General features: G+C 40.2%; 1 protein-coding gene across 2 annotated transcripts in view; it reads right to left on the bottom strand.

Moving 5' to 3' along the window:
- The window catches only part of LOC143860489 (CASP-like protein 5A1), a 40,491-nt gene that overhangs the window by 13,998 nt on the left and 2,054 nt on the right, over positions 1 to 24,439 (bottom strand). For both annotated transcript variants that reach the window (XR_013239725.1, XM_077371163.1), the window contains exons 2-3: positions 19,053 to 19,185; positions 10,982 to 11,207 (exon numbers count right to left, since the gene is read on the bottom strand). Coding sequence is in view for 1 of the 2 variants with exons in the window: in XM_077371163.1 (XP_077227278.1) it covers positions 11,016 to 11,207; positions 19,053 to 19,185 (325 nt within the window). In the remaining variant the exon portion in view is untranslated. The remainder of the gene's footprint in view (positions 1 to 10,981; positions 11,208 to 19,052; positions 19,186 to 24,439) is intronic.

Genomic DNA, 24,439 nt, shown 5'->3' with positions numbered 1-24,439 from the left:
TGATTTGGAAGAAGAGATCTACATGCATCAACCTGAAGGCTTTGAAGTCAAGGGAAAGGAGAATCTGGTTTGCAAATTAAATAGAAGTTTGTATGGCCTCAAACAAGCTCCAAGGCAGTGGTATTTGAAATTTGACAAGTTTATGCAGGTTTCAAATTTTACCAGATGTCAGTCTGATCACTGTGTTTATTTTCAAAGATTTGAAAATGGAGATTTCATAATTCTTGCATTGCATGTAGATGATATGCTTATTGCAGGATCAAATATGCAAAGAATTAATGAACTCAAGAAGAATCTGTCCAAAAGCTTTGACATGAAAGATTTGGGTGAGGCGAAGCAAATTCTTGGCATGCAGATAAGGGAAAAGTTGAGCCTTTGCTCAACTTTGATTGATCTTCATGTATGATTGATGGATGCGAGAGCAATAAGTCATGAGGAGTGAAGCTATTCAGTGGAAGTGCAGATATCAGTCATCAAGTGGGAGATTGTTATTGGTGAAGGCTGATCTCAGTCTAATATGGAAAGTATTGTACACTTTACCTTAAGGTATTTTTATACTGGGGGTAGTTTTGTACTTTCATGAATTAGGATTTTTTCTTTATTGTAACACGTTTCTGAACGCCATATAAAAGGGATGTGATATCAGGAGACGCTACGGACAGGCGTGAGGGTTTGTAATCTTTTCTTCAGAAAAGGGGAATCATTGGCTTGTCGCTCTGCCGTGGACGTAGCCAATACCAAACTGGTTGAGTGAACCACGTAAATCTGTGTGTTCTGTGTGTGAATCTTTCGTTTATCTTTGCATCGTTATTCTGTTGCGTTGTTAATTCCTAACACAAATCATAGGAGCTAATTGGATTTTTTGAGCGAGGAAAGAACCAAGCCAATTTCACAAAAAGAATCATATCAGTAGATATCAACCACATTAATCTGTCACTGCAGTGGTTGTGAGGTAGGAGTAATGAACTTATGATAAGACCCTTTTGAGGAAGGAAGGAGATACATGAACTTTTGCTAAGGCCCTTTTGATATCTTGAATCTTCACTCCCTTGTCCTCCATTTCATGGTAAAGGACTAAACACGAATTGAAACCCGCTCCTGAATAATATGTTATGTCGAAGTTTTTTTTTTACAAGTCCCTAAATTTCTCCATCTCTTTTTGAGTTTTTCTAGATTTACAATACCCTTTAATCAATATATTATACGTCACCACGTCCGGATGGATCTTCCCCCCATCTCCATAACCTTGCAAACCCTTTCTGTGGATTCGAAAAACATACAAGTCACCAACCCATCCATCAAAAAATTATAATGAAATAAACTCCTCTCAATTCAAAAGTCTTTCATTCGACACCAAACCCACAGCAATTCCTCGACCACTCCCAAAACCCCCAAGCTTCTTATTGAAGCATTTGGCGCGCCCATCGTCAATACAAACTCTCTACGTCTAATTTTGGCAACTAACAATAGAACTCTATCCAAATTCCTAGGCATAGACAAGATATCGATCAGGTAAATGCAAGATTCAAGCATATGAACTGAAACGTTGGTTTATGTTTATGGTTCTTTTTTAAGAATTTCAATGGATTGAAGAATGTAAGCAACAAAAGTCGAGGATAATCAGATGAGAAATTTCCAACAGAAGTTGTCTTGATCGGATTCCATATTGGTTAGCAATGCGATCAACCCACGGAGAGGGTAGGAGATTTCTAAGGTTTTGGGGGTTTAAAAAAAAGATTTCTAAGGTTTTGGATGAGATCAGAGATGTCATTAAAGGGAAGGAAGAAAGTGGAAACGCAGCTGGAAGTGGAGTGAGAAGATGTGCTTGAATCGAATGCCGCTGAGAACGGTGGAAATTTTTTAGACCCACCATTTTTTGTACAGACGTAGAGATTGACGGTTGCGGAGAGAAAGAGGTTGTATGGCGAATCAGAAGATTGGAGAAGATGATGGAGAGAAGAGAAATCTATGGGTTTTTCATATCGAAGATGGTGTGGGGTTTTTAAAAAGTGGAAGGGCTATGAGTAGGAGATTGTTTCACCTCCATCATGACCAAGTGTAATGCCCAGAAATCAGCCTTCCACTCTTGCGAATGGCGAGGATCAAACTGTCCCTTTGAGAGGGACACTCCGGCGACTCACTGTATTAACCTTTGACTGATAGAGATGTATGTCATTCATGGTCCAAAAACTGGTACCAATCATGCAAACCCAACATCCAATTGGTCCATCCTCATACATTTTCCATCCTCCGTTGACTTCCATCTTTGATTTTGGATAAGATATACCAAAATAAAATTAATGAACAACAGCCAAGATAGATTTTAAGATAAACTTATACAAGAAAGATAGCCCATCCTATGAGTAGCCAATCCAACAACTATATTCTGATTGTAAACAGCCCTTATAATGTCTACTCTTTCTCGTGGTTTTACTCTTATCCATAGTTACTTTTGAGTGCTGCTGTGGAAATTGGCTGCCGAATCGAGATAAAGAACAAGCAAATCCATAGTAAAGTAGTGGGTAAGTAGCCAACTAGTAGAGTAGTGGGGTAGTTAGTCTCCTGATAGAGTAGTGGTAAACACTATGGTGTGCTTGCTTGTCAAGGGTGGATTAGTAGTCTCCTTGGAGAGAGAGAGAGAGAGAGAGAGAGAGAGAGAGAGAGAGAGAGAGAGAGAGAGAGATCTCACAACTATACTACAAAAAATCAAACTTTTGAGTTGTTTGGTTGTATGATATGGAGGACTTTACTAGTAGTTTAGTAGTAAAGTAGGGTGTCATGGGGTGTTTAGTTGCAAAAAGAAGCTAAAATCCTAGAAGCCTACTTACCCACTAGTCTACCTGTAACTCCATAGTTTGTTGAGGTGATACCCTTTAACTCTACTACTAAAAAGCTTGGGTCTCTTCGGTAGCACAATTTATGGGGTTTACTTTGTTTTGGTTGCCACGTCATCTACTAGTGGTGTTTGGTTGCATGTTTTGATTCAAACTACTAAGAGACTACTTGTCTCTCCCTTTTTTGCTCGTGGCATGACTTTTGCCCCCATCAAACAACATGAAAAAAGGTGTTTTGCTAGTAATCTTGGGATTTAGTACTATTCTCTCTCTTCTCTTCTCTCTATGTATATTGGTAATGACACCCCTACTACCCCTTATTTTGGTAATGACACTCTGCACCAGGAAACTACTTCAATTGACAACCAAACACCATTTACGACTATTGCAAGAGTAGACTAATTCACTGCTATTACACTTGTTGAATAGTTTCAAGTTTTAATTCATCACTACTATACAAGGCAACTGCATGCAACCAAACAAAGGTAGTTCCTTTGTAATAGTGTTGTGGGATTTATGTCTCTCTTTCTCTTTCTTTCTCTCCTCTCTATCAATAATCTACAAGGAGACTACTACGAGACTACTAACTCACCCTTGACAACCAAACACACTATGGGGGTTCACCACTACTCTACTAGGAGACTAGTACCCCGCAACTCTACGAATGGACTATTCACCTGCTACTCTACTAGCTGACTACTTACCCATGACTCTATTAGGACACCTTGGTGCTTCGTGCATCCAAACAGACACTTTTTGGGAATGAAGTAGTCAACAGGTGTAATGGATCGTAGAGTAGTGGTAAGTAGTGTTTGGTTGTCAACTAAAGCAGTTTCCTACTATGGAGTGTCATTACCAAAATAAGGGGTAAGAGGGATGTCATTATCAATATAGAAAGAAGAGAGAAAAGAGTGCTAAATCCCAAGACTCTACTAGCAAAAAACCTTTTTTCAACTCTTTTGTTCAGGGACAAAAGTTACGCCACATGGGCGTTTACAGTGGAGAAAAAGGCAAATAATCTCCTGGTAGTTTGAATCAAAATATGCAACTAAACACCACTAGTAGAGAACGGGGCACGCCAAAACCAACCAAAAAACCTAATAAACCCCATATACTGTGCAACCAAACATATCTTGAAGATTTTTTTTGTAGTAGAGTCAAAGGATACCACCTCAGCAGATAAGAACCTGATAAGCAGAATAGTGGGCAAGTAGTCTTATGAGGTTTTAACCAAGGTTGCCAAGGCGGGAATCGAAAGCGGGATTCGAAAGCGGGAATCGTGGGTTTGCCAGAGATTCGTCGGGGATTCGCCGGGGAATCGCTGGGAGTCACTGGGGAGTTGGGATTCGCTGGGGATTCGCAGGGAATCACCTGGGAATCGGGGTTCCTATAAAGTGGGAATCGGGGTTCCTATAAAGTGGGAATCGGGGTTTTCATAAATTGGGAATCGGGGTTCCGACGGAATCGATTCGGGATTCCCCAGAATCGGGGAATCGAATCGAATCACGATTCTGATTTGCGATTCGGGGAATCGCGAATCCCCACCCTCAGGTACGAATCCTGCTTCCCTGGTTTTAACTCCTTTTTGCAACCAAATGTCACATGACAACCAACTTTACAAGTAAGCTACTAGTCAAGTCTTCCAATATATGCAACATGGCATAGGGAGGCGTATTTTTCTCATTATATGAAAAACAAAAAAAAAAAGAAACTAAAATAAGGCTAAGTAATTGTCACATGTTAAGATTTTATTGCTGGTTCCCAACTCAGTTTCCGTATCAATTTTCTTTTACTTTTATTTTCTTGAAGGGGCTAATATTACCATTCATAAATTTAGGTACTTCCACGGTTCCACCATGTAATTTCAACCTATTTGCCCTCAATAGTTCTCTGCCTTCCCGATGTTTGTTAATTGGCTTTACCTAACACTATATCGGATCATTGTCCAAGCCTAGATCCCAGACTTTAGTCCGGGAGTCACATTCCCTTTCGATTTGAATTGACTTGGTTAGAAGATCCAAAAATGGAAGAGAGATTGGGTGGGTGGTGGAATGAAGTCACAGCTTAAGATCCGGTAGATGTGATGATCGGTAAGAAACTCCGCTACATTAAAAGAAAATCGAATGAGTGGAACCAAGAGAACCATAGAGGAGGAACGGAGAGGAAAAAGAGGTTGATCTATAGAATCCATGAAATATCCAGGGCCGACGAGGAGGGCGTGGCCACACTGGAATCGTAGAGGAGATGTGATCCTTGAAAGAAGAATTCAATGGGTGGTGCTAGAAGAAATTTTCTGGAGGTACAAATTGAGGACACCTTTTATGGAATAGCCAGTTGTAAAAGGAGAGGCACCGAATTGCTGCTCTGCAGGTGGATGGAGTTCTGAGGGAGAAGGATGTTACAGTGAAGGAAATTGTGAATTTTTATTCTAATCCATATTTATCTGAGAATGTGGTTCGACCCTTACATGGAGGTGTGACTTTTAGCAGGGTGAAGGAAGGCGATAGAGCCTCTTTAGAAAAACCATTCGATGAAGAAGAGATAAGGCTGGGTCTTTTCGCCTTAGGCAGGGACCGAGCACCTGGGCGGAGGAAGGTTATATATAACCGGTCAACTATGTAATCCATGAACATAGATCTAGACAGTAATACTGGTGTTAGTAAGAGAGAGAAGATGGGGAGCACCCTTTTTTTACGGCGGATGGATTTTGTTTGGTATTTTTTCAAAGTTATTGGGATTTTGTAAAAAGAGACATCCTCAACTTTTTGAAGAATATTACGAAGGCTTAGAGCTCGACAAAGGAACTAAGGCAACCTTTATTGCGCTCATTCGGATGTTTATATAAAGTGCTGGCAAAATTTCTGGTAGGTTGGCTCAAGAAGATGCTACCAAAGATGATCTCTAACAACCAGTCCACATTTGTTATGGAGAGGTAGATCCTTGACAGTATACTAATTGTTAATGAAATAGTAGACTATTATTTTAAACAAGGTAAGAAGAGTGTCTGAGTTGGATATGGAAAAAATCTACGATCGAGTGAAGAAATGGGATTGTCTGGAGTAACTCCTAAGGAGGAAGGGATTTGGGAATCAGTAGTGCTTATGGATCATGAGGTGTATCTCCTCATCTTGATTTTTAATTTGGATAAATAGATCACCTAAAGGCATTTTCAAGTCATCTAGAAGCTTAAGGCAGGGTGACCCTGTTATTCTATGTGCCCTAAAATGGAATTTCATCCAAAATAAAAGGGGTAGAATTGGAAGATAACAATTGAAATTATCTTATTTATTAAATTAAATATAATAGTTATATATTTGTGTTGAAAAGAGGAAAACTAGTTGTATTAGGAAACCAATTTCCTAAGAGATAGCAAAGAGATACTTTGGAATTATTGTAGGGATTTTATCTAAATCCCATGGGCTTCTCACACTCCTAACTTGGGCGTGTAAAACGTTTAAAGTAAAAGGGGAGATCTTAGAGGAGAATATTTAGGAATTTGATTTGAAAAACCAATTGGTTGGGCAAAGCTACACGCCCAACTTGGGCATGCAAAAATGTCCAAAATTTGTTGGACTTTGTAATTTAAAAAGTTGGAAAAAGTTGCACACAACTTTGGATAAATCTTATTTGAGATCTTTTAGGATTTCAAAAAGGAAAAACAAATACAAACTTCAAATATATAAGCAAGGGTGGACGTTTGGTTTTACAAGAAAAGTATTGCTTTTGGAAAAACCTCCCATAAGTGAAAAATGTCCCTCTCTCTCTATCTCTCTCCATTACTTCTATTCAACACCATTAAAGCTCCATATAGGATTGAGATAATCACATCCATTAGATCTGATTTAGATCAGATCCCTAAATAGAACAAGAGTTGTTCTATCCCTTTGTGTAAAGATCAAAGGATCCCATCGGATCAACTTGCGGCATTCGCGAAGAAGGGTTCGTTCGTGACGATTTGGGGAGTAGATCAAGCAAACGATCTTCTTCGTGGTAATTTCTACAAAGGTATGATTTTTATCTGTTTATTTTATCACCAAAATATAATCTAGTTCCTAGAAATCCTAGGCTAAGCGCAGAATTGAAAAATTAATAATTATACTATGCGATTTAATTCCGCTGCGCATAGCGATTTTGCTCGGGGATTATACGACCCTTCTAACAGACCCCCTATCCCCCTATCCCTCTATCCCCTTTCTTATTTGTAATAGTAGTAGAGACCCTAAGTAGATTGCTTGAGAAGGGAAATGAGCAAAGCCAAATCGAAGGCTTCAGATCGGGAGATCAACAAGTAGGGATTTCCCATCTTTATTTTGCAAACGATACCCTAGTCTTTAGTGTTCCTAAAGCTGATAAAGTTCTCAACTTAAAGTTAATTATCAAATGCTATGATTTGGTTAGTGGGCAGAGATCCAATTTTCACAAATCCAGATTCTTCGATATCGATACCGACAAGATAATAAAAGGAATGGCAAGACTTCTTGGTCGCACAACGGATAAGTTTCCATTGACTTATGTAGGGCCAAGGTTTTAAATTTCGATTTCGGCTGAAATTTCGGTGTTTCCAGAAACCGAAATTTCGATCGAAATTGGGTACTGGCCCACAAAATACCGTTTTTTCCAACCGAATTTCAGCCGAAATTTGGTAAAGTAATAAAATAATAAAAATTAAGCTTTTATTTCGCCGAAATTTCCGAAATTTCGACCGAAATTTTGGTTTCGTACCCCTTTCGTGTCGTTCCCGACCGAAATTCGAAATTTCGGTCGAAATTTAAAACCATGTGTAGGGCTACCCTATGTGTGGGGAGACCGAGAAAGAATGAATGGGATCCAATCATGGAAGAGGTGGAAAGAAGATTGGATACGTGGAAGCAAAATTTGGTTTCCTTGGTGGGGAGAATCACACTCATTAAGACAGCACTAGATAATATCCCCATTCATCAGTGTTTCAATACTCATGAGTATTATTAACAAAATAGAGCAGATTCATAGGAGAATCCCATGGGTCATATCAGATGAGAAGTGGAAACTACACCTGGTTAGTTGGGAAGAGGTTTGCAAGCCTATAAGAGCTGTTGGTTTGGGCATCAGAAGGCTAGGAGGTGTCAATAAAGATTTAATCGGAAAGTGGCTTTGGAGACTTGGGGAGGATAGCCACCAATTGTGGACTATGGTCATAGAATGTAAATACGGGCATGCGCCGGGAGAAGGGTTATTTGAGGATAGGTTTAGGCATAGTGGAGTAACAGTTTGGAGGGACATTTTGATTAAAAAACACAAATTCAACGAGGGAATCAGATATAGAGTGTACTCGGGTGACGAGTGGTGCCAAGACCCTCTAAAGGAAATGTTTCCAGATTTGCTCTCGGTAGTCGTGGATAAGGAGGCGTTTGTAAAGGAGTGTTTCGAGTGGGTGGGAGGAGGGGTTTCGTGGAAGATAAATTTCAAGAGAATCTTTTAGATAGATCGAGTATCAAGACTATTGGAGATATTGGAGGCATGTTCCATCAAAAGGACTGTTGAAGATAACAGGGATTGGACATGGTGCTCCTCTGGAACATTCAACATCAAGTCTTTCTAGCATCATCTAGTCTCCGGCCTTGGACCTTCACTTCTCACTAGAGTGTGGAACATTCCGACGCCCCCAAGGTCTGTGCGTTTGGATGGACTGCCTTTCTTGACAGGTCTATGTCACAAATATCTCCGATATTTTCAAAATATAGCATTTTTATCGCGAGATTTTGATAAAACGACAAAATCCTGAATTAATCCCGAGATTTTAAAATTTTAGCGATATTTTCGTTTTTATCATAAAATATCCTGATAATATCGTGATATTATCCCGATATTTTTACGATATTTTTATTTTATATTTTTTTCTTAAATTTAATATATATATATATATATATATATATATATATATATATATTTTAAATAATTTTAATTTTACCGTTTATTTCCCGATATAAACCCGAAAAAATCAATAAAAATTAATATATCCCGAGATTTTACCTTACCAAGAAATTCCCGAGAACGACATTTGTGACATAGCTTATAGTATACCATTTGCACAATCAAAACATGCTAATAGTGGATCATGGCACTCTCTGCATAGAGTCAGGTAAATCAATGGACCACATGTTTCTTTATTGTAGCCTGGCTAGAGAAGTGCGGAGCAAGATTATAAAAAGGTTTGGCATGGTGTGGGTCTTCCCGGCAAGGGCTATTGACCTTTTGGAGGGATGGTTCTACGTCTCTTGGTGGTCAAAAGGAAAGAATGGACTGCGATCTTGTTGGCCACATTATGGGTCCTCTGGTAGGAAAGGAACACACGGCTATTTAAGGGCCTTATTGAGACTTCACACTTCGTCTAATTAAGATGATTACATTAATCATAGCTTGGGTGAAAGCCCTCCCAAGACAATTGTGGATTCCAACGAGGCTGAGGTAATAGCGATTGTGCAGGGCATGAGGATCACAGAGAGAATCATCCTGGATAAGCTGACAGAATCATCCTGAATAAGCTGACAGTAGAGGGACTCCCTCAATGTTATTAGGTGGTTGGAGGGAATCATTCCTATCCACAAAGATTTGTGCACTGGTTTGATGCGATCCACGAGCGAGTGGAGGGTGCATCCATTTCTATAGGCATGTAAGGAGATCAGCCAATGGTGAGGCTGATAGGTTAGCCAGGGCCAGTATCATAAGGGAAGGTTTTGAGTAGATTGATTTTCTCCCTCTTTGAGAGCTCACGTTCTTATGTTTTCCCCGTATATTGTTTTTCTCTCTCCTTGTACTGAAAACTTGGTCGTCCGAGTTATCTCCCCTCCTTGTTCTATTAGTAAAATGCTTCACCATTCAAAAAATAAATAAAATGGAATCCACTCTCATGAAGAAACAAATCTAATTACTTCACAGGATTAAAAAAAAGAAGAGCGGCCCAGTGTGTCAGACTCCCGTAATTACTTCACAGGATGTTAAACATAAAATTACAGTTTATAGTTTCAAGTTTTCCCATCAATAAAACAAAATATTAAAATAAACAAGAAAGAAGAAACCAATTACTTCAAATTACATGAATTACATGAAAAGATCAAAATAAAAATAAGTGAAAACAAACATGCATCTCAGATTCACTTGAAACGAGCAAAACAACCACCATTAAATTAGGTAACCAAGGGGGGAAAAGAAGAAGCAAACTTTACTATTAAGTTTGGTCCATCAAAATGAAATAAGAAAAAAAAACAAGTTACAACCTAATTTCCATCTCTTAAATATAGGAATTATATCAAAAAGAAGAGTCCAGTTGGAGGAATACAAAAAAATTCGTGGGTAGACATCGGATTCCAACTTGAGGGATTCCCTTTTGTTAGATCGTCTTAATATGTTCATAGTACCAAAAGAAAAAAAATGAAAAAGATAGGATACTAGAATGATCCACATTCCTCACTAGAACAAAAACAATCTACACAAAATTCCAAATAATCCTCTTTTTATTTTCGAAGTTAGCTTCTCAAATGTAAAAAAGGAAAAACAAAACAAATCAACTTGTCCAAAACCACAAATCACATTGAAAGAAAATAGAAGAGAACAAAAGGCATAGAAATAAGGGCATGTTTGTTGTGCTTGGGTACCGAGAAATAAGGGCATGTTTATCAGTACTTTAATCATGATTGGACATCTAGCTTTGGATATCCAGACCCCGCTTGTGTCATGGTTGTCCCAAACAGCCCGGTGTTTGTATTTCATCAAGGAGTTGACAATTTTTTTTAAAAGATGTTCCTAGTGTGTGGTTGAACTCATGGAATAACAGGGAGGGCTGTTAGGAACATCACTGATACGGATGTGTCTTCTACACTTCTACTTATGTACATGTAATAACAATCCCTTAAGTTTTACAATTTCATTTTTAATTATTTTAATTAAAATGACTAAAACATCGTACAACACATACCATTCAAAAGAAAAAAAATCCTACAACACATTTACAAATCCATGCATGATATTGCAACAATAATGCTGGCAAATACCTGTAAATCGTACTCAGATTTTTTCTGTTTGACGTAAAATTTCTTAAGCCTAGCTACCCAATATACAAAAGTGGGCAATCGAGACTCAATTGGAGAAAACAAAAGGAAGAAGGATCGCACCAAATATTTTGCAAGAATGGGATTTGCTTGCTCTTCACTGAGATGCCAATGACCACATGTTAAAGAGAAAAGAAAAGGAAACGGCGAACCAGCTGATAAAGGCCATGAATGTGGCAGTCCCGAACCTCGCACAGTAATACTGTGCGCATTTTCCAAGATCATTACCAATGAGGACTGTGATGCCAGCTGATGCGCAAGCGGCCGCAAACGTAAGCGTGGAAGTGATCTGTAGTAGACACAAATAAATAGTGTCTGGAGTAAAAAAAAGACACGGAAATCATAACCTAAAAGCATGGAAATCATAACCCAGTAAAAAACATGGAAAATTTTGTGCGACTACAATAAGTCCGAGAGGATTGCAATCACCTCAATTGCTTCAGATTCACATTAGGAGATAATATCTGAATTCCCTTATATCAGCAGAACTCTCTTGATTTTAAACATTTTTAATTGGCTGTTGATAGCTTGTTGGTAACAGGCAATGAGAAAATGTAAAAGGAAGTTCAGGCTGCCTACTAGGACCTTCTTCCATCAACCTGGTACCCCTCTGCTCGCCCTGATCCCAATGGGATAAGATTAGCACCACTAGCTAAGCTATAGGGGCCTCCAGAGGGATCCACTCTACCAAGCGGAATTGCATTAGCCCCACTCACACATCTGGGAGGATTCCAGGTTCCTACACCAGCCATTACTTCAAGGAACCCCACCAACCTAAATAACCAGAGTTTCTAACCAGGAAGGAGACTTGAAGGGCTTGGGCCCTAAAACCGTCGACAATTTCTTTAACCTCAGAACAATCTGAAAGCCTCACAATGTGCAAAGGAATTCACATCCTCAACTTCACCACAGATTCTGACTCCAGCACCACCACCTCCTCAGATTCTGAAGAAGAGCTTGGGGAGGCAGAGGTGTACTTGGCAGAAGCAAGTACAACCACAGAAGAAGAAGAGGAAGAGGAAATAAATGAAGAGGAAACAGAGGAAGCTGAAGGATATGAAATAGCAGACGAAGAAGAAGATGAAAACGAAGAAGAGGAAACTAAAAAAGAGGAAACTGAAGAAGGTGAAGGAAACTACCCAGCCGAAGAGGATAGCTCAACAGACGAAATGGGCCTACGAGGATGAAAAAGAAGAAGAGGAGGAAGAAGGAGAAGTAAAAGAAGGAACTAAAGGAGAAACCGACGAAGAAGATCCCGACTTCCTCCAACTGGGTTATCGCCGGAAAAGGGAATTGTCCTCAGAAACGACCAGCTCAGAGGACAAACCAGTCCCCTGGAGATGGAGACGCTCCCCTTAGCTCATATTTCACTATGAAAAACAAAAGGGAATCGTCCTCAGAAACGACCATTTCTCCTTCTTTTGCTATTCTAGAACTTATATTTTTGGATTTCAACCCAAATCAGGAGCAAGGGTGGATGATCTCAAAAGGGAAGAGAGCAAAAGGAGTGGATAGGGTTGCTAGAAGAAGGTTTGAAAGAGGGTTTGGGGATTGGAGGTGCTGCAGGTGTGGCTTCAGAAACTTCAAGAAAAGATTAGTGTGTTGGGAATGTAAAAAAGTGTGGTCAGGGAGAGACTTCAACTTCCCCCTTCCGCAAAGAGCCAGGTGTCCAGAAGATGGGTTCTTAACTGAGAGAGGACTTGGGATCTGTCAAAGGGAGGTTATGCCGATGACTTCTGAAGGTGTGGCCATTACCTTAGAAGTTATTCCCTTGAAATCTATCAGTAATGTGGATATGGGCATTTGGGGGTTGATTAGACCTGGATGGTCTGGAGATCTTCCGGCAATGGAAGAATGGTTATCTAAAAGAAGTCGTGGTCATGGGAAGGTAGTGGTGTATAAGATTGCTGAATTGGAGATTCTGGTTATTCTCCAAGCGGGGGTTGATAGAAGGATATCAATGGAGGTGTGGAAAAAAGCTATCAATTCCCCTTTCCGTGAAATTTCGTTATGGATGGATAAATTTAAAGGGGACCAAAGCTCTCAATGGTGGTGAATAGAAGGGGTACAGCCTGAGGCATGGAGTGAGGAAAACTTTGTGAAAATAGGGGAAAGGGTTGGGAAGGTTTTGGATTTGGATTCTTCTTGCAAGGCTGGTTCTGGATATGCAATGGCTAGAATGCTAATAGTCGCAGAAGGGGTCTTGGTAATGAAGTTGTTTTGCAAGTTTCTCTTAGGGGTTCTATCAGGTGGGTTAGAGCGTCTCGAGAGATGGAGTCGGGAATTAGTATGGAATCAAAGGAAGAAAACTCAAACGAAAGTGGTTTGATGGGAAGAAGTGACAGAGAAAGCTCCTTGTTTGATGATAATCAAAGCTTGGGGCGTGGAGTAATGGCGGTTGGTGAGGTGGGCGGCGGTTTCGTAAGCGTTCCCAAGGTAGGCGGAGAAGCTGAGGGGGTGCAAGTTAGCATTGAATGCTATACTGCGCCTCTGGGCGTGTACGATAGCTGTCAAACACCTGGTGGCTTTTTTGAATTTCAAAACAATGGGTCTCCCAATGCTTACAGGTGGCGTAGCATTATAGGTGGTAGCCCTATCGAAGTGGCAGTAGTGGACCCCACATCTATGTTGGATAGATATTCTGAATCTTTGAATGTTTATCCCTCTGCTTGCTATTTTATGGTGGGCCAAATATCGCCAAATAACTCTTGGGCCTATCCTGTTTGCAGCCCATTAGGAGAGAATAATCATTGGGCCTTCAATTCTTTAGAGGCCGCTGGTGATAGTATCGAGCAATCCAGCCCACGGTCGGTTGGTTATTTTCAATCGGGTTCTTTTAGAATTCAAGTGGGTGGTCCAAAAATGAAGTGTCTTTTCTGTCCTTGGGTTCTTCGGTGCTGCAAGGAGAGGCTTCTGATCCCGGTGGGGGGAGAAGGTCTCAGGTTTTATGTCGAAGATGCAGAAACTTTGAAGGAATTGCTATGTGCTTGGAGTTTGGGGAAGAGGAGCAGTTTTTCTTAGAAAACAGCCCGGTGGAAAAGGTCAGTGGATATCTATTGGGAGAGCCATCCCTGGTAGCACATGAATCTGAAGAGGAAGAGGTTACTATTTTCGGGGGGAATTTGCTTAGAAAGACGGCTATTAGTTTGGACCCCCAGAAGTATAAGTCTAAATCTAGGTATAAGGGGAGAAGAAGCCTCACTATTTCTATGGAATCCTTCGATGAGGGCCCAATCCTGAAAATATCAGTTGAAAACTTGGTGAATGTATCTATGGGGGATATTGCTGGTGTGGAAAGTATCATTGCAGATTGCTTTGGAATGCTTAGTAGCTTGGTGGGGTATGATCCTAGAGAGAGGGTAAATTGCCAGGAGGGTAGTCTGTCGAGGGTAAATCACCTCTCACTGGTTCCTGGGGTCAGTGAGGGGGTTTGTCATGATTCCAGGGTTGCGGGGGGGGGGGGGGGGGGGTGATGATTTTTGGGATGGGGGGTTAGAGTTTTCGGTCACCCATACTTTAGGGGTTTTCAAAAACTTGGGGGTGGTAGCATCAGGGGGTGAGGAGAATCTTAAGGATCAAATAAGGTCTGCAGAGGTTAGGGATAGGGATGCCCAAGACTCTGCTAAGAGATCAGCTGAGTCAGCCAAGAAGAAGGAAAGAGAACTGAAAAGGTTAGAGTCTGGGATCAATTATAGTGGAAGCCAGTGTGAGGAGGGGCGCTGTGTTGGGCAGGGCGGAAGGTCAAGTAGAGGCCGCAAGGGGAGGACAACCTATAAATATAGTTATCCATGAAGATTGTGTCGTGGAATTCAAATGGGTTGGGGTCGCAGGGAAGAAAATGCAAGTTAAGGAGCTGTTAAAGAGTGCTAAACTGGATTTGATTTGTCTACAAGAAACAAAGTAAGAAGCGGTGTCGAGAGGGGTCATTGGGGGTCTGGGTCTCAGGGAGGAGTGGGAGTTTGAATTTATTCCTTCTCAGGGGGCTTCTAGAGGTATTGTAGTGGCATGGAATGATAACTGCTGGAAGAAAATTGACTTATGGAAGGGCAAGTTTACTCTTTCAGTGGCGCTTAAGAAGGTTGAGGATGGATCCTTGTGGCTGTTTTCAGGTATCTATGGTCTGTTTTCTAAGGAGGCAAAAGAGGAATTCTGGGAGGAATTGGGTAGAGTTAGAAATTCGTGCCCCTTTCCTTGGTGTATAGGTGGGGATTTCAATGAAATCAAGGCTGTTGAGGAGAGGTTTGGATGCTCAAGACTTTTGCAGAACATGCAACTCTTCATTGATTTTTTTGCAGATAACGAGTTAATCAATCTTCCGTTGGCAGAGGGATCTTTTACTTGGGCCAGAGGTGTCAGTAGGAGTCGATTAGATCGTTTCTTGATTTCTTCTGAGTGGTTGATATTGATCCCGGATGTTCTTCGAAAGGCACTAATTCACTCAGTGTTGGATCACTGCCCCATCCAGCTTGATCCTAGACTGGAGTCGTGGGGTCCTCATCCCTTTAGATTTGAAATTGCATGGCTTGAGTACCCCAAAATGGAGAAGCTGGGAGAATGGTGGGAGATGTGTATTTCAAAAGGTCCGGCTGATGTGGTGATTGGCAAGAAATTAAGGTTTGTGAAGAAGAAACTAAAGGAATGGGTAGCGGGAAAAAAAAGAAAGTTTGAATGAAAGGAAAAGATGGCTGGAGCAGAGGCTAGTAGAACTTATTGCTCTAGAAGAGAGTGGTTTGGGGGGAGATGAGGAGTATCAAGAGATGGGGAAAGTAAAGCAAGAACATCAGGCTATTTTGTTGCATGATGAGATTTCGTGGAAGCAAAAGTCCAGAGTTAAGTGGCTGGTAGAAGGGGATAAAAATACAGCGTATTTCCATGCAATGGCCAGTGCTAGGAGGAGAAGGAATAGAATTGTGGTGCTCAATGAAGATGGTAGGATGGTGTCATCAAAGGAAGGCATCTCTTCAGCCATTATAGCTTTCTATTCCAAGGTCTATTCCTCCGAGAATTTATCACGTCCTATCCCGGAGGATGTTGTTTTTAATTGTCTTTCTTTGGAGGAGAGTTCAAAGATGGAAGTTCCTTTTGGTGAGGAAGAGATTGAAAAAGCTCTCTTCTCTCTTCCCAGAGATAAGGCTCCTGGACCAGATGGCTTTTGTTTAGCATTTTTCCAGTCTTGTTGGTCGGTGGTGAAATGTGACATTTTCAGATTCTTCAAAGAATTTTTTCAGGGGTTGCAACTGGATAAAGGAACAAGAGCCACGTTTATTACCTTGATACCCAAAATAGAAGGAGCTTCCAAGATCGGCCTATTAGCTTGGTGGGATGTCTGTATAAGGTGCTTGCAAAGGTGCTGGAGGATCGAATAAAAGTAGTGCTGCCAAATCTCATTTCCAATAGCCAAAGCGCTTTTGTGGACAAGTGGCAGATTTTGGATTGTTCACTGGTAGCAAATGAAGCCATTGATGATTATCTCCGACTAAGAAAAAAAGGGGTGGTTTGTAAGTTGGATATGGAGAAGGCTTATAATAGGGTAGAGTGGGATTGTTTGGACTATCTTCTGGGTAGAATGGGTTTTGGTAATGTATGGAGAGGTTGGAATAGGAGATGAGTTTCGTCGGCTTGGTTCTCAATATTGATTAATGGATCGGCAAAAGGATTCTTTAAATCCTCGAGGGGTTTGAGGCAAGGGGATCCTTTATCTCCCTTTCTTTTTGTCATAGTGGCGGAAACTCTTAGCAAGCTTATTCAGAAAGGTAGTGAAATGGGTCTGATAGAAGGTTTCAAGATAGGAAAGAACAAGGTGGAAGTTTCAGTACTTCAATTTGCGGATGATACATTAATTTTCGGTGAGCCGGACAAAGTGAAAGTGATGACCCTCAAGGCAACCCTTAGATGCTGCGAGATGATTACAGGTCAGAGGTCTAATTTCGTGAAATCAAGCATGTTCACAATCAACTTATCCTCTTGTGAAACTAGTAGATGTGCAGCTACTTTGGGCTGTAAGGTAGAAAAGCTTCCCTCCTCTTATCTTGGCCTTCCACTAGGAGTGGGGAGACCAAATAAAGCTCTGTAGGAACCTATAGTTGCAAGAATTGAGAAATGGTTGGAGACTTGGAAAAGAAGATTAGTCTCAAAAGGGGGCAGACTGACCTTAGTCAAGGTACTTTTGGCACATCTTGCTGTTTACTTCCTATCGCTAATTAAATGCCCTGTAAGTGTGGGGTTGATGATAGAGAAGATACAAGGAAGGTTTCTTTGGGGGAGGGGGGTCGAATGAAAAGAAAGGTATCCCATTGGTTAAATGGAAGAAGGTTTGTGCTCCGATTAGAAAAGGTGGATTGGGAATCAGGAAAATTAAGGGTTTCAACTCTGCATTGCTGTGCAAGTGGTTATGGCGGTTTGGGGAGGAGGATTAGGCCCTGTGGTCTAGAGTAATTGGGAGTAAGTACGGGGTGCTTGCTGGTAGCTGGGAATCAGATGATGCTTTCAAGAGAAGAGGGGTTACGATTTGGAGGGATGTCCTACGTATTAGAAATGTGTTTAGAAAGGGTTGCAAGTTCAGAGTGTAATCTGGAAGCCGTATCAGATTCTGGCATGATGTTTGGTGCGCAAATGAGCCATTGGGTTCGCTATTTCCGGATTTACTGAGAGTGGTTGCAGACAAGAATGCTTTTGTGTGAGACTGTTTCGAAAGAGTGGATCAAAAAGTGATCTGGTGTCGAAATGTTTTTGAAAGAGAATTAGAGGATCTATCTTCCTTGTTCCAGGTGATCGAGAAATGCTATATTAAGAAATCCGGTGAGGATAAAAGAATCTGGATTTGGAATTCCTCCGGAATCTTCTCTGTGAAATCTATTTATGCTAAGATTGTTCTGGGTGGTGATGATTCTTTTGTGGCTAAGGTTTGGTCCTTTCAGTGCCCCCCTAGAGTGTCATTTTTTGGTTGGTCTGTTAGTAGTGGATGTATCCAAACCATTGAGTTTTTGAGAAGGGGTTTATGGTTGATTGATCACTGTCCGTTATGTCTGGAGGATGGAGAATCTATTGATCATTTGTTTATGCATTGTAAAGTAGTAAGGGTGATTTGGGGTTTAGTCTTAGTAAGATTTGGTATCCAATGGGTTTTCCCCCAATCAATCCCCATTCTTTTGGAATGTTGGGATTTTGTCTCTTGGAAAAAGAAAGGGAATGTGTTGTGGAGAATTTGCCTTTTAGCTCTTTGGTGGTCGGTATAGAAAGAAAAAAATGGTAGGGTTTTTTATGGAAAAGCCTGCTCAGCCTTCAATATTTATCAGAGGATTATTGCTCTATCTATTCAATGGGCGAAGAGTCTTCCAATGTTCAGATTCGTGTCGGCTTATGATTTGTGGGAAAGATGGGATTTCATCTGTATGGAAGGGTTAAGAAGGCCAAAGACAATTCAAACGTGGGTTCCGCCGCCCGTGGGTTTCTGCAAGCTAAATGTGGATGGAGCATCCTTCGGAAATCCGGGTTCGTCAGGTTTTGGTGGCCTGATGAGCGATCATGTAGGTGTTGTGGAGTGGGCGTTCTCAGGTCCGAATGGGATTTCTGATTTGTCAGAGGCTAAAGTAAAAAGCAGCGTATTATGGTACCCTTCACATTGAAAGACATATCTTGGATAAGGTGATTGAGGAAGGGGATTCTTCCAATGTTATTAGATGGCTTGCTGGTAAAGCTCATCCTCCATGGAGATTTCTCAGCCTCATTGAGGAGGTATCAGATTGGGTGTCAGGATCAGAGATTTCTTTTGCCCATGTTAGAAGATCAGCTAATGAAGAAGCTGATGGTCTAGCTAAATCTGGGGTCATTAGGCAGGGTCTAGAGTGGTTCGATTATTTACCGCCATAATTGTATTTTATTTGGGGGTTTTGTTTTTCTCTTCTTTCTTCTTTCCCTTTGTAATCTGACGACCATCTCGGTTCCGTTTTATCAATATATTCCGCCATTTCAAAAAAAAAAAAAAGGAAGTTAAGGCTGCCAATATCAAATCAAGAGAGTGAGAATATCAGATCCTTTTCACATGGGCATCATAATTGAATACCTTACTTTTATATACCCTACATTTTTAAATCATTTGTTTCTTTGCACGGTACTAAGGAAAAACGTTTCTTACCCCATCACCTATGGCAAACAAGCTGACTATCCAGGAATTCCGCAAGCATCGCTTCACTAGAAGAGCATAAATATCCACAATGGCTAGTGACAAGCTCCACAAGCTTTGCAAGATGACAGCTGCAACAAGGTAGCTGAACACCAAATACCAAACCTTATTTTGTGTGACATTTAAAAAGTGCAATTCTATAATTAAGTTCTCAATTGGAAAGTTTTTTTCTTCCAGGTTCATGTAAAGTAAACTATAAAACATGGGAGGATGATTCGGTGTAGCATTGAAGATAAAACCTTTCAGAACCATAAAATAATAGCAGAAAAAGGATATGCAGTCCCAAACGGGAACATGGATTATGGAAACAACTAGAGAAAATTTCATCTCTTGGCAAAATCAGGAGAGCGCTTAAGCATTTCCAATGGCTGATAGGTTTGGGGCAGAAATATCAATTAGAGGTAAAAACAGTAATTCTATGAACTAGCTGAAAAGAAAATCATTTCTAACTTTGGAAGTTAAAGTAGGCTTTCTACTTTTCTAGAGTTCGTAGAGCGCAGGGATTTCTCTATGTTCGCACTGAAATAAATTGACGTTACATTTAGAAAATCAAGTAGTTCAAAAAAATTAGAAGAGGTCAAATGGTGGTTACTTTTAGCATTGTATTATTTGTTGTTGTGGATCTATTGTTGAAAAATTAGAAGAGGTTATTTCTCTTATTTCTATTCTGTTGGAGAGAGTTTATCATCTCAATCATCTTCTTCTTGGTTCTGTTTACTCTTTTGTGTAATTTGGAGCTGAGGTGTTTTCTCACTGTGTCCGTGTTTCTATTGTACTTTTTGGCTTTCTGAATTTCTTCTGTAAAGATACTTTGACAAATGAAAGTAAGAAGATTCTCTGTGCAAGTTATTTATGCTTCTGCATTACTCAGGGTGCAACTCCCTCTCTGAAGACTTGAACCATCACTAGTCCAGAAAACCATCAATATTCCAGAAAAATAAGGTGACCTTCTCTTCGGAATCAGAAATGCACGAGCAGCCATGGCCTCAGTAAGTGTTCATAGAAAGGAAGGCCATAAATGTGTGTGTGTGTGTGGCGAGGGGGGGGGGGGGGGGGGGGGGGGAGGGGGCGCACTGGCGGCTGTGGCTATATCAAAATCTATATTTCCCCTCAACAACAACTATACATTTTATGTGCAGTGGGACTCAAAGGGAGCAGAAGAAAGAAAAGCATATTTCGAAGACAGAACCTTAATGGTCAAATCATTAAATGTCTCATGCAAGATAGTCAATTCATTTACACTCAGAATAATTTTGCGTGCGTCGTCAAGGAGAAATGTCTGATGCAAAACCTGAGGCTCCGACCACCATAACATTCAGTTAATTTGGAACATAAAGAAACCTTGACACTCAAGACTACTGATTTGGAGGGTTGGTTGTCGAAAGACCGTACTCCAGCCACTTGACATGCCTAGTCATGAGTACAAGTGCAGAATATCCAACTCACAATTAAGAGGCCAACTTAGTAATAACCAAGTGTAGTTCAGTCACAACACCAGGAAGCTCCGTACTCTTCGTTTTACTTAAAATCATTCAGCTGCTTCTTGATCGGTTTTTTTTTTTGAATGGCAACGATTAATTAAAAGAGGGCAATTGAGAAGGGCAAATCGTGCACTGGGCCGCCCTTTTTTTTATAACCGAGAAGGGCAAAATGCAAGCGGAAAAAAAATACATCACATAACCTCAGGGAGGAAGAGGAAAAAATACTCTAAATTGAGCCTATTCACTCCAGTGTGAGTTGTTCATCCTCATTATTGCCCGAGCGCCTTACATTCTAAAAAATGACCGGATGACCCTTAGTATGATCAAATATCTCTATGATTGCTTCAACAAAAAAAACTCTTAATCTTTGCCTCTAAAGATTATATGATTCCGTTCTTTCCAGATGAACCAAAACATAGCAACCAAACTCGCCTTCCGTAAAGACCTCGTAAACCATGGGGAAAGAGCCTGTGCCTCCAAAAATTATCTATAGATTTTTGGCATTAGCTAGATACAAAAGAGAGAGAAAGTGACATCCCAAAGCTTAGAGGCAAGAGGGCACTTGATTGGAATTTGGAAGATTGGTTGGATGACTTTGAATCCTTTGCACAATACATCACACACGTGTTAGGGGAGCCGCCAAAAGATGATAAATTAAAAGGCCCACTATCAAGCTCTTGTCAAGGGTTGTGGTCTGTAAAAATAAAATAACTATAGAGGAGACTAGTTAGACCATAGTCAATATGTGAGCTCCACCATCTCGCCAAATTCAACCAGAAAAACTTGATGGAAAAATGTCCCCACCATGCTCCACCTACATATTTTATTTTCTCAACCACCTCCTAATGTGCGATACCCTCAAGCAGCGTTAACAATGCCACTATGGACCTATTTTGTGCTTCTATAGAAAAGAAGGTCCCAATACCACACTTCCCATCTCCCTATCATAGGATTCCACCACCCCATTTTTTAAATTCTAACCTAACAAACGCAAGTGTGGCACCTTGAGGAAAATATAACCACACCACAGGTTGTCCCAAAATCTGACCTTATTACCCTTACCCACTTTAAACATAGTGCCCTGTGTGAAGTAGCTTGTCATCCCATTAATCAACCTCCACCATTGTCCTTTGGTTTTAGAAGCCCTTCACAGATCCCAAGCTCCAAATTCCATCCCATACTTAGCTATTTTATTTTTAACATAGGTAACAGAACATTGATTAAGAAAACAAAAACAGATTATAAAGAAATGTCATTGGGCAGTAAAAGCCCTGTGTATATTTGTTGTGTAGACACTCCGACTTTGAAAACTTATTGGCAAGGTCATTGGCACTCGATAAGATGTGAGAGAAAACCACATCGCACCTCTGCACATGTTAAGAACCCCATCGATGAATCTGGCCAGCCTCCATGAATCAAGGGTTACCCCTTAGGTCCACAAGATCACATTCAATGAGTTCCCCTCCACCTCCAATATCCCATCCATCTGAATACCTCTTAGCTATTACATCCTTGCACAATCTACCATCCTCCAAAAGTTTACAGCCATTTCCCAAGCAACACTTGATTCAACACTTCCAAACTATTGATTCTAATGCCTCCCACCTTTTTTTCCCGCCAACATCCTAACATTTTACCATGACATTTCATGTTGTCTTCATCATCATTCCAACTAAAGTCCTGAAGATGCTCAAGTTTCGATTCAAATGACTCAGCATAGGAACAAGAACATAAAGTAAACTAAAATAAGTTATCCTCCCACCAAATGAGTGGATCCCATTTTTCCACGGAATCTTCTTTTCAAACTGTTCCATCACTAAAGCCCACAATGATGGTTTTCTGAATCTGACATACAAAGGAAGTCCTGAGGAAGTGCCCCGCAGTTGCACAGTAGTAGTTGGAGAAGATCGGAGAAGAGCACGAGATTCTGTCCGCTAATGTTGCTGCTACACTTGACCTTGTACAACGAGCCAGAACTTGATACTAATTTGGCTATCGAGTCACATGAGAAATTGGTCTCTCCAAGTTCTGCTCAATCATACATTGATTCTTCTCAACCTAATCCTGTAGACAAGGTTTTAAATTTCGGTTTCGATTTCGGTTGAAATTTTCAGTGGAAATTCTATAAAATCACAAAAATGCATGGAAACGTATGCAAATGATATAATTGTTTTTTTGAATGGTTGCAAATGATATAATTTTAAGATGAAACTTCGGGAAATGCTAGAATAAAGCAATAAGCACAAATACACACTTGGAAATCATCACATAAGCAAGGAATTCATCCATAATGGTTTAACAACATCGAATACACAGTGACATACGTTGCCGCGCATGTCTAATAATTCAATACGTACTATAGTTGGCAGAATGGGAAGTGATTGCGGGAAGCAAAAAGCTCTAAAGAAAGTCAGCAAAAAAAGTCTGGAATCGTCATTGAAAGTCAACATGAAGTGTGTAATAAGCCGCGTAGGAAGCAAAGTAGCGAACAAGAAGTACATAGAAAGAGTAGGATTGTAGTAGGTCTGGGAGGGAGGGTTAATATAGGTAAGGAATACAAGTAGAAAATAAGACTCCGTGACTAATTAGATTACAAGTTTAAGGAATTTCTAGTTTTACATGTTTTATTCATTTAAAATTTACGATGTGTTTTCAAGTTTTAAATGCACTCCTTTTGTTTAAACACTCCTCTGGCATTGTCAAAAGGAGAAAATATTCTTCAGAAAGAAATAATCGCCTAAATAAGAAGCTTACTGCATACTCTTAATTAAGAGGAAACACGTAGGAAGTGCTTGGGAAATGCGCTTCTCCTGAATTTGGGAAGCAAGAAGAACTTTGCTTCCGAACCAAGTTTTCGGGGAAGCGAGCTTCCCACACAACTAGAAAGTTTCCGGTAACTATGAAACACACCACCTTTCACATGTAATTCATATAAATATTTATACATAATACATATACCACATTTGTCAAGCAATTCATATGAATTTAATTTAATTATGAAACTCATATCGATATAGTATACCACCAATGCACTTACGATTTTGGTTTCGTTATCATTTTAGCAAGGGTGGAAACAAAAACATTCCGGTCATTTCATGTCGGTCTCGCTGAAAATTTAAAACCGTGCCTGTAGATCAACGATCATTGTTAGCTATGCAATCCATCTTTACAGATCTCAAGCAGCTTGATTTAACCATACACCATCTTCACAAGCACGTCTAGCTTCACCTCTGCCATGAGTAGGCAGGCAGGACTTCAATGGGCATCTCAAAGACATTATATATTGTCACGAATTTCAGCTCTTTTTTTCACATTTTTTTCACAAATTTCAGCTCTTGGCCCACAAATATGATATGCTACCCACTAATGGTTAACGAAAAGCATTCTCTCATCAAGGGTTTCAAGTAAAACACCAGAGAAAATTCTGTTCTGAATAATCATAAGTTTTTCATTACAAATCTTGTAACAAATATTCCATAGGCCTAACAAAATACATGGTCCTCCTCCAATCTTAGATTATAAAAAGAGGTAAAAAACTTTGAAGCAATTGAATTATAAGAATATTAAGGAAGAATGAAGATTCATTTTTTGAATTGTAAGTATGGTTTTAAATTTAGGCCAAAATACCGAAATTTCAGATGGGACCGAAAACGAAATCCGCCGAACCCGAAATTTCGGTTTTGTCCCAAATTTCCGAAATTAAATATTTTTCAGAAATTTCGGCAGAAATTACCGAAATTAAAAATTAAACCTTTTCTTAGCGGATGTCGGCCGAAATTTTGGTTTCGGCCAAGGCTGAAACTGAAATTTAAATCCATGATCGTAAGCAAAATTTTATTAAGAAAATCAACAAGACAA

This window comes from Tasmannia lanceolata, unplaced genomic scaffold, assembly GCF_043159265.1.
Source record: "Tasmannia lanceolata isolate RefF3 unplaced genomic scaffold, GAP_Taslan_0.1 ptg000037l, whole genome shotgun sequence".
NCBI classification, from domain to species: Eukaryota; Viridiplantae; Streptophyta; class Magnoliopsida; order Canellales; family Winteraceae; genus Tasmannia; species Tasmannia lanceolata.
The sequence above is the reverse complement of the archived record's forward strand: the minus strand, read 5'-3'. Positions and strand labels throughout refer to the sequence as shown.